The sequence below is a fragment of the Sus scrofa genome, chromosome 6 (genome assembly GCF_000003025.6).
Source record: "Sus scrofa isolate TJ Tabasco breed Duroc chromosome 6, Sscrofa11.1, whole genome shotgun sequence".
NCBI classification, from domain to species: Eukaryota; Metazoa; Chordata; class Mammalia; order Artiodactyla; family Suidae; genus Sus; species Sus scrofa.
This window is the reverse complement of record NC_010448.4, coordinates 30,194,789-30,205,093: the sequence shown is the minus strand read 5'-3', so window position 1 is coordinate 30,205,093 and position 10,305 is coordinate 30,194,789. Positions and strand designations below refer to the sequence as shown.

General features: G+C 55.9%; 1 protein-coding gene across 1 annotated transcript; it reads left to right on the top strand.

Moving 5' to 3' along the window:
- On the top strand, positions 507–6,146 carry IRX6 (iroquois homeobox 6). The gene is given in 7 exon segments (XM_013994643.2): positions 507–770; positions 1,759–2,016; positions 2,723–2,832; positions 3,033–3,340; positions 4,115–4,567; positions 4,570–4,740; positions 5,688–6,146. Coding segments are annotated over 7 exon segments (1,350 nt in total). The 5' UTR covers positions 507–725; the 3' UTR covers positions 5,693–6,146.

Here is a 10,305-nt window from a genome sequence, read left to right as displayed (position 1 = left end):
CCCGGTGCTTCTCTCCTCCTCTGGGCAGCAGGGGAGGAGGTAAGCGCGCTGCGCCCGGGGCCTGCGCGGCGCAGTGGGAGGCGTTTCTCCTACTTCTCCCGGGTAATTTGGAGAGATTGTATGTGCGCGCGCGCGCGTGAGCTTAAGGCGAAAAGGGGTAGGATCCTGCGCCAAGCAGAGAGGGTCAGGGTCTTTGACGTTCCTCACCAGCAGCACAAACCTCCCGGAGCAAGTGTGAGTGTGGTGAGAGTGCGCGCGCGCGCACGGGCTGGCTGCGCTTGGCAGGCTTGGTGGCCCGGGGCCCCAGGGCCCGGGGGCCCGTCTGGCGGCCCGGGATTACCATGACGTCACATTGAGCCTCTGGCCACCTTGGACTGGGGCACCTTGGGAGCTGCACAACCCCGCGCCGCGCCTCACCTTGCCTCGCCAACGCGCGCTTTTGGGAACCCGCATCCTCGCCCTTCCCCTGCCCATCCATGGGCCCTTCTGTCTTCCGGACCACGCAAGTCGGAGGGGAGCCATCTGGAGGGCAGGGCTCGGCAGCCGGACTGCCTTCGGCTCTGCCTCCGGCTCTGCCTCCAGTCGCGCCAAGCGGGTGGAGGACCCTGAGCTGGGCACCAGCAACCGTGTAAGGAACCGAGGCTGCGTACGGCTGGAAGCACAGAATCGCGGAGCCGAGGCGGGAACTCGCAAGAGAAGAAGGAGGCGGGTCAGGGACCGCCACCATGTCCTTCCCGCACTTTGGACACCCCTATGGCAGCGCTTCCCAGGTAAGAGACGCCCCCCGTGGGGGATGGGGTCAGACTGGGTGGAGGGGGTGCCTCGCGCAGGAACCTGCCCCTAAGCGCCCTCCCCTCCCACGAGCCCCCGGGGAAGCCAGAGGGAGCAGGCATCTGGGTAACGTACCACAGACGCCTCTGGCCTCCCCAGTCTCTGGCTGAGAACGTTCAACCCCCCCCCAAGTGCAAGCTGGAAAATCCTGTGACCCGAAATTTGGGCACTCTAACCGCGCGCTTAGAGAGGTGGGTGGGATCTCGGGAATCTTCCGGACAGACCTCCTTACTGTACAGATACCCGAGGTGGCCGGGAGGGTCTCAGACTTCCAGTCCAGAGCGCTGTCCGCCTCACTAGTTTTCTATGCTTCTTCGTTTGTTGCCCTCGGCTCTCTTCCTCCTCCTTTCTTGAGTAGGTCCAAGCTCTCCGCTTCTGGTTCCTTTGGTTTTTCAGACCTGGGTGGGTATTGTGCGGTGACAAGGGGTTCCTAGGGGAATTCTGGAAACGCCCACCCCTGTTCTTCTATTTCTCTGCAGAGTGCCAGAGAGCCGGTCCCAACTTGACCTCTGCCCCGATTTGCGATCTAGGATAAGTCTCCTCCTTTCTCTAGTTCTCATTCCCTATCCATAAAATGGGAGCAGGAGTGAGACAGGGTCTCTAAGGCTAACTTCAAGTTCGGGCCTTCATAGGATTCTGTGACTGGGAGGTGGGGGAGTTCCCTGTATTCGGATTTTAGAACGTTCCCACGACCCCGGACCTCCTGGAACTCTAGAGCTTTAGCAAAGATTTAGGAGTATCTAGAAAGGCAATTTGGATAAATTGCATCTTCGGATAATTCCCGTCTCGGTACTGGGCAGAATGTTAGCACACGGTGGCATTTAGTTTATATGGCATAAAGGAATGATCTGGCAGTTCCGCCACTGGCTCCCGCCAGCCCCGGGAGCCGGTCTCTGACCTCCGGTGCCCCCTCTCTCGCCGCCGTAGTTTTTGGTGTCTGCAAGTTCCAGCGCCACTTGCTGCGAATCCGCCCCGCGCTCCGTCCCAGATGTGGCCTCAGGCTCCACCCCGGCGGCGGCGCTCTGCTGCGCTTCCTACGACAGTCGGCTGCTGGGGAGTGCGAGGCCCGAGCTGGGCGCGGCCCTGGGCATATATGGAGCTCCCTACTCGGCTGCTGCAGCTGCCCAGAGCTACCCAGGCTACCTGCCCTACAGCCCGGAGCCGCCCGCTCTGTACGGGGCGCTGGTGAGTACACGAGGAGGAGCCTGGATCCGTGCGCCCAAACCCACCCGCCTGGGGGCAGGAGAGGCACTGGGGAAATCCAGTGTGTCATCTCCGTCTAAGAAGGACGCAGTGCTCAGAGGAAAGGAAATGGTTCGGGTTGTATATAAAGAAAAAAAATCTTTACATTTTACACTTTGCAGAACTCCATCCTGCTTAGAAAACACAAGTACGTCTATTAATTCTGTGAGGCCAAGTCATCACTAGGCTTAGTGTATAGATGAGGAAACAGGCGCAGCGGAGCTCAAATAAGCTCACCCAAAGTCACAAAGAGGGGAAGGGGCAGGGAATAGCTCTGGAAGAGGAGTAAGGGAAGTGTCCCAGCTGGTGGGAGGGGGTTCGGGGGGGGAGCCGCAAGTAGCAACAGTAATAAAAACAGCCAATATTTAACTGTTTAACTAATAAATAAACATTCCTTATTTATTCTGCACCAGGAATTCTGCTAAGCAGTCTTCGTCCATAACCCACAGGCACTATCATTATCCCACTTTACCAAGGGGAAGCTGAGGCATGGGAGGGAGGGGGTTAAACATTGTGCCCAAGAATCACAGGGCCCAGTGGTGGCACTGAGATTTGAACCAGACTTGACTCCAGAATCCACACCCTTCCTAACCCCCACTCCTTCTCCTCCGCAAAGGTAGGCCTGAATTCTTTTCTTCCTTTCCACCAGAATCCACAGTATGAATTTAAAGAGGCGGCAGGGACCTTTACACCTGGCCTGGGGCAACCGGGAGCCTATTATCCCTATGAGTCGACTCTGGGGCAGTACCAGTATGACCGGTAAGACATGGGGCTGTTGGTGGCAGACAGGGCAAGTCCCTCCCCCTCCCCTGCCAAGGTAGAACTAATCCACAGAGCATGGGGGGCTGCATGCTAGGAGGAGAGCAGAACCCCACTGCCAAAGCCGCAGACCACCTCCTGCCTGCAGCGCCACGTGCCCAGCCCCAGAACTGTGAGCCAGGTTCCTCTCCCACCCGCAGGTATGGTGCGGTGGAGTTGAGTGGCGCTGGGCGCAGAAAGAACGCCACCCGGGAGACCACTAGCACGCTCAAGGCCTGGCTGAACGAGCACCGCAAGAACCCCTACCCCACCAAGGGCGAGAAGATCATGCTGGCCATCATCACCAAGATGACCCTCACCCAGGTGTCCACCTGGTTCGCCAACGCGCGCCGGCGCCTCAAGAAGGAGAACAAGATGACGTGGGTGCCCAAGAACAAAGGCGGGGAGGAGAGGAAGGAGGACGGTGCAGCAGAGGAATTGCTGGGCTGCCTAAATGGGGACACCAAAGGTACTCTTCGCTGCCCCGCCCCTGCGTGGCTTTTGCAGCCATCAGTTTCCTTGGATTTTCAAAACCACCCCCTGGGGGAGCTATTAAGGAAGATGTCCCCTACTTACCCTTGCACTTGCAGTCCCTGCATGCCTCAGGGCCTTCGCCTGTGTGGTTCCCTCTGCTTGTCATTCCCTATAAACCTGGCTTTAAATTGCCCCCGTCTGCAAAGCCTGTCCTGGCCAACCACACCAGCTAGAGTCCCAGGTTATTCTCTATCACATCAGCGAGTTTATTTCCTCTGCCATACTTACCCCTTAGGAGTGTCCACTCCACTACAAAGTGGCTTATCCATTGCTGTATCCTCTAAATTCCTAATACCTGCATGCCTCAATGATGTCTGGCATGTAGTTGGCGCTCCATATATAGCTTCTGAATTACATAACATACACCAGGCACCTGTGGGGATTGGAATGTGGTAGAAATTGTCCCTTGCCTTTTTAAGGCTGAGAAACTGAGATCCTCCTGGAAAAGTGGCCTTTACCTTAGGCTCATTGGAGGGAGGAGTTTTCCAAAGGGTCGGGGCAGGTCTGGGGGCGGAAATTCTTTCCCAGCAGGCTGCCAGGGCGCTGGAGCAAGTTTTTAGGAGACTGTGTGTCCAGCCTGGTGAATTATACTGGGAACGCCCTGAGTGCAGGGCGCATCTTGCTAAAAGCTTCCCAGGGATGGGCACTCCCGAGGATTTCCCTTGGGGCCTGGGGCTTTTCTCACTCGCTCGCTTCTGATTTCCCGAAGACGTTACTGCGAGCCAGGAGAGACAGGAGGCTCGGGGGCTCCGGCTGAGTGACTTGGAGGACCTGGAAGATGAGGAGGAGGAGGCGGATGAAGAGGAGGCAGTGGTCACAGCTACGGACCGGCTGGCTGAACTCCATAAAGACACTCTGTCGCTGCCAGCGGCGGCGGCGGCGGCGCCCTGTGCAGCGGATCGAGAGGGCCGGCCAGAGCGCAGGGAGTGCAGTCTGGCGGCGCCCCGCTTCTCCTTCACTGAGCCCCCCAGATCAGGAGAAGCCGACTTCCTCCGGGCGGAGCCAGGAGGCCCCACGTTGACCATGCACTACCCCTGCAGGGAGAAACCGCGCATCTGGTCTCTGGCGCACACCGCGGCAGCCAGCGGCGTCGAGGGTGCACCTCCAACCCTGCCCAGGCCACGAAGTTCTGAGCGCCATCTGATCCCCGGACAGCCTCCAGGCCCCGGCGCGCCACCCGCGTCCCCAGAGACTCCGCATGCGAAGAGTCTTCCCGAATAGCCAAAGCCTTTGGAAACCCCACGTTTGCCCTACAGGGCCTGCCGCTGAACTGTGCGCCCTGCCCGCGGCGGAGGGAGCCCGCAGTACAGTGCCAGTACCCTTCAGGAGCAGAAGGTAGTGGGCCCCCAAAGGTGCTGGGAGTGTCTTCCAAGAGATGCCCCCATCCCACCCCACTCCCATCCCTGGTGCTGCCCAGCCGCTGCACACACTCTCTGCCCAGGTTCAGAACTTGCTCTAGGTTGTCTCACAGCACTCCTTGAAACAGAAGCTTAGAGGTAAAAGTTCTAGATCTGTTTGCCGAATTATTTAAAGCCAGATAATAGTACTAAGCTCCGAAGGAGACAGTACCTTACCTAGGAAGCACTTAGAAAGTCCCTGAAGAGATGGACAGTTTTGATCAGCCAAATGTGCCAGGTGGGCACCATCATGACCATCTGACACAAGCACACTTGTCCCCCATCTGCCCTTCCGAGGAGGTTGCCTGGCTTCTGCTGGTCTCATACCAACAGTTGGTGAGGGCTAGGCAGGCACCAGGGCTTTCCCAGAAGTCTGAGGGGAAGGGCCAGGTACCTACAGGTGGTTCAGGCCAATGCTTAAGTTCAGCTTGTAGCTCTCTGTGGCGCCCACTGAAATCCCGAGGGGTATAGTTCAGGTGGGTGCTGTCCCTGGAGAGCTCTCAACACCCCTCCCCCAAGAGCTCACCCCCAAGCAGGGCAGGACTGCCAACCACGGTCCCCGCTCCTGGCTGGTTCTCTGCTGCTCCTGGTGGAGGAGTATTTCACCCCACAAAGGGACATTCCCCAAGCATTTGGCAGCTTCTAGCAATTACTGTCAGATTCTGCTCTTTGAAGTAATTTCTCTCAGGATTAGCTACTGGCTTAGAAAATTGGGTTACACTGTTATTTGAATTTACACATAACGGGGTCCAAATGTTACCTCTGGCAAGCAAATTGCCTCTAGACCTTTGATTCCCTTCGGAGGAGACACCATCAACCTCAGATTTCCTAGGAATGGCCACCAAGTGGCCTTCGGGTTTTAATCAACCTTTCCTCTCTCAGCAGGTTAGCGCAATGGCTGCAATTTGCGGAGGATCCTGGAAATAAGCCCAACTTTTTGGAACTCACCCCCACGCTGAGAAACTGAGCAACCTCGCAGGGGTCTGGGGCTCTCACTTCGACTAAAAGACAGACACACAGAAACCCTTCTACCTGCTCTCCTTGCACGCAGAGCTGGGAGTGGCCAGCAGACGTGCATCTTGTCAGATCCCTGGGGGAGAAGGCGGGCACCCTGGGGAAGGCCAAGTGGGGAAGGCCAAGTGGGGAAGGCTGGGCGAGTCCGCCTGGTGCACCAGCTCGGAACCCAAGTCTCCTTCTCCCCTCTGGACTCGGGCTGAAGCTGCTCCCTCTCCTGCTCACCCCACCACCTTCACTTTGTAACTTCAATGCTGATCTGGTCCCTAAGATCCACGTGGTCTTCTCCCCCTCCCCACTCCTTGTGTCCTTAAAAATAATCAAACCAAACCCAAACTATGTGGCCTCTTTGCACCCCAGGAGCTCGGAGAGGTCGGGGTGAAGGGGAGGATAGAATGCGGTTCAGGGGTCCTGGGGACAGCGTGGCGGGAGCTGCAGGTTTCAGTCCCTCTCACAGCTGGGAGAGAAACGGACAAGGGAACGGCCTGCGACTCAGCCCACAGCACCCTCCGGCCCCAAGCAACTCGAAGAGCCCGGCTGACGTCCGGCTGGTTCGCAGAACCTGGAGATGGGATCCAGCTACTAGCCGGGGAGAAGGAGAGGGGCGGGGCGGAGCTGTCAGGATATTTGCGTGGAAGCTGCATTTGTTTCCGGGATCGCTCTTGGGTTTTAAGTTTGTTAGGAGAAGGGACGATGGGGACCCTCTTGGCGGTCCCAGGGCGCGCCGCTGGGCAGCCCTGCGCCCCTCCGTCGGAAGAACGGTGAGGTCTGACCGCCTGCCAGGCAGATCCGAGGCGAGAGGGGACTTTCTTTCCGTTTACTCAAGTGTCAGCAAACACTTCCGGTACCGGCCAACCAATGGGAGCTGACGAGCGGGAAGGGGGCTTTGTCCCCAGGGCGAGCGGTGTCGCAGTAGAGCTGGGAAGGGGGGTGGTAAATAAGAGCTATAAAGATGCGGGTGCCACGCCTGAGTTCACTTCCCCCGCCCAGCGAGTACGGCTGCACGCGGGGAAAGACGGAGGTGAACCCAGAATAGTGCCCTAGTGGGAAGGTCCGGGAGCTGATGGGGACCGGAAGGCAAGAGGGAGGACAGCGGAGATGTGCGCCTAGGGGCTGGATCCTTGGGGAGCTGTGTCCCCACTGCTAGGCTCCAGCCCCAGCGCCTGCCTGGGTGACAGTCTTCCAGACCAGCGCGGTGCCAGCTGACTAGTCACTGAAGTCTGGGACAGGAAGGATCAGCATCCTCGGAGGAGATTTAAGAACCTTGGAGGCTGCAGAGAGGAAAAGTGGGAAAGGAGCCTGAAGGAACAGGCTACCTCCCAGCCCCATCCTGTCTTGTTTTCTAAGAATGGTCAGAGATCATGATTTACAAAAGCACAGACCCCTTCCTCAGATAAGGAAACTGAGGCCACGTGAGAAGGCAGGGACTGGCTTGGGGTCACACAGAACTGGTGATGTGGTGAAGGCGGACCCCAGCCCTCCACTCAGGGTCCAGTGGTCCTTTCTGTCTGGCTCTTCTCCCTCATCTCCTCTGGGAAGCTCCCTCTTGGTTTCCTTTTGCTTCTGGGTAACAGCTGCTCCTACCCCCAACCTGCCCCTGGGACCCTGCAGTCGCCCTCACTGACCCACGGCTTAGGGTCCGGGAAATTAAACTGCGAAAAGATAAACATTATTTCCAGTCGGCTTTGTGGGATTAATGCTTGTAATAAAGAGCATTAGCTGGAGGTTTCTTTCAAGGCGCTCTCGACCCCACCCCCTCCTGGGGTGGGGGCACATAGACCTCTCCCTTCCCTCCTCCTCTGGAGGCTGCTGAGGCTGCAGAAGCTTGAGTTCCTAGGAAGGGCCTCCAATTGGGAGTGGGGCTCCAGCTAGCCTTTTAACATCACATCTGGTCGGCAGTGCAGACAGGAAACTGAAGGCCAGAGAGAAGGGACCCCCCTAAGTTATTCATGTGGCTGAATGGGGACTAGGATCCAGAGCATGGAGGACCACACAGAGAGTTTACCTGCATCCTGCTTCCAGCCATTCAGCCTTTATAGGACCCTGAGCCTTGGAAAAGAGGCCTAGATACCACCTGGGACCTCTGGAGGTTGTCTCTCCATCTCTCGTCTCGGAGGTCCAGGCTCTCGCCACCTCCCACAACCCAGAGCAGAAGTCTGCAGCCCTGGGTTCTCCCAAAGATCTGGGTCTGGTGGACTGGAGGCAGTGGAGTTGAGATGAGTGGAAAGGAGTAGCCTTGAATCCCAAGAAATGGCTTTACCATCTCAATCCCGCTACTACCTTGCTCTGTGGCTGTGGACAAGCCCCTTCCCCTCTTTTAGTTTCCACAATCTGGAGATGATCTAGTTCTCCATCCCCGTGCTCAGTGTCTGCTTGGGAGCCAATGGTGAAGTAGAGGTGAAGGCCTGAGAAGGGCAAGTCTGAGCCTGAGATTATCCCAGCCTCTGGCCCCCAGCGGCAATCTGTTCCCACCATCTCTGCCCCCACTGAGACCCTCCTGCCAATCTCCCAATATAATCTCCCAGAATCATATTTTGAATACTGTTTTGATTAAACACTGGAGTGAGGGGAGGGAGAATACAGCCCTGCTGTCTTCAGCTGAGCCTGCTGGTGCCCCCGACAGCTGGCCTGTGAGCTCTGCAGAGTGAGTCAGGGCAGCAAGGTGACATTCTCTGCTTTGGAGAGTCCGTAGGTGTGGCCCTCCAAACTCTTTTGATGGCTAAAGTGCTCCTTCCCTCGCTAGGGCACTGGGTGGAGAGAAAAAGCTGAGCCATGGGAGCCACAGCACATAAGGGTCTTTCTCTTTATTGATTCCTTTCCTGCCGGGAGTCATGACATTGGCTTTGGACTTGCTAGGTGATCTCTATAATCGCTTTGGCTCAAACATCCTATGACCCTAGTAATGATAACAAGAGCTTCTGGAGCTCTTACCATGTGCCAGACTCAATGTCATGTCCTTTAAATGCACTGACTCATTTCTAGGTCACAAGAGTCCCCGGGAGCATTATATTATACCTGCTACTAATTCCATCTACTGAACGAGGAAACGAAAGCTCAGAGGGGTGAGATAACTTGATGTCAGTTATCCAGGTAGCAAGTAAAGGAGTCAAAGCCTGAGTAGGACTGATTCTTAACTACTGAATTCTACTGCTAATGCATTCCCTTATTTTAAAATTCTTTTATTCCATGATGGATAAGAGCTCAGGTCTCAGAGATGCTGTCTGTGAGTCTATTATCTCATGCCTCTAAAACTCCAGGTCGCCCTTCTTCCTTCCCAGGAATGTCCAATGGAAAAGGACTTCTGGTCCCTCCTGCACCTGCCCCCACATCCTGGTCAAGAGCATCCCTCACCTTTCCCCCTGCCCACATTTCCCTGGGACATGGTTGTCTGAGACACCCCTGGTCGATGTTTGGCAAAATGTAGCCCATGGATCTCCACCACAACACCAGCCCATGACTAAAGAATCCCACTGGGAGGTGAGCTGGAAGCTCTGCTTGGGGGACAAGCACTCAAGAAGGCCTGATGAGCCTCTAACCTGAGTAGCAGTAGGCTGACCCTCAAATGGCCAGACCCTAAGCTCAGCGTGAGGCCTTAGGATGCCTGCTCTTGGTCAAGAGTAAATCACATCCCAGTGATAGGTGCAAATGGTTCCTCCAGGATTTAATCTGGATTCACATGCAATCACCTTATCTGGTCCTTTCCCCATTCCCTCTCTCTGAAGCTCAAAGATTTGTGGTTATTGGAGGGGGAGGAGGTGACCTAGGAGACAAACTTGCCTCCCCTGGTTGTCTGAAGGCAACTAGGATTCCAGCTTTGGAGGCAACCTAGCAGTCGCCTGCCTTTCAACATGTAAGAGAATTCTGTCCCCAAACATGAGTGTGCAATCCAGAGTCCCTATCTGGAGAAAGCCAACATCACGAAGGGAAGACTGTATCTTAAGCAAATCAAAGAACTAATGGAGGGGGTGGGTCTCTTGCTGTCTCCGCACAGCTAGTTGCAGCCTTGGTAGCATCGGAAAGTTTTTTTTCCTTTTTTTGAATCAAATTCTTTCTCCACATCACTTCTAAAATCAATCTTCTTAACCAGCAAGTCTTACTCTTCTCCATGATTCCTTTTCAGTCCTACTCTCTATGCCGCCTCTTCCCCTCGCCCTGTCAGTGGGACTTGCTTGTCCTTACTCTGAGATCAGAGTAAGAATGAGGTCCAGAGCTCCCGTTGTGGCCCAGCGGAAATGAATCCAACTAGTATCTGTGAGGATGGGGGTTCGATCCCTAGCATCATTCAGTGGGTCCAGATCCCGCATTGCCATGAGCTGTGATGTGGGTTGCAGATGCATCACAGATCCCATGTTGCTGTGGCTGTGGCATAGGCTGGCCACTATAGCTCAGATTCAACCCCTAGGTGCGGCCCTAAAAAAAAAAAAAAATAAAAAAAAAGAATGGAGTCCGAAGGCTGTCCCCAGCGATATGGTGGAGGACTCCTTCCTCC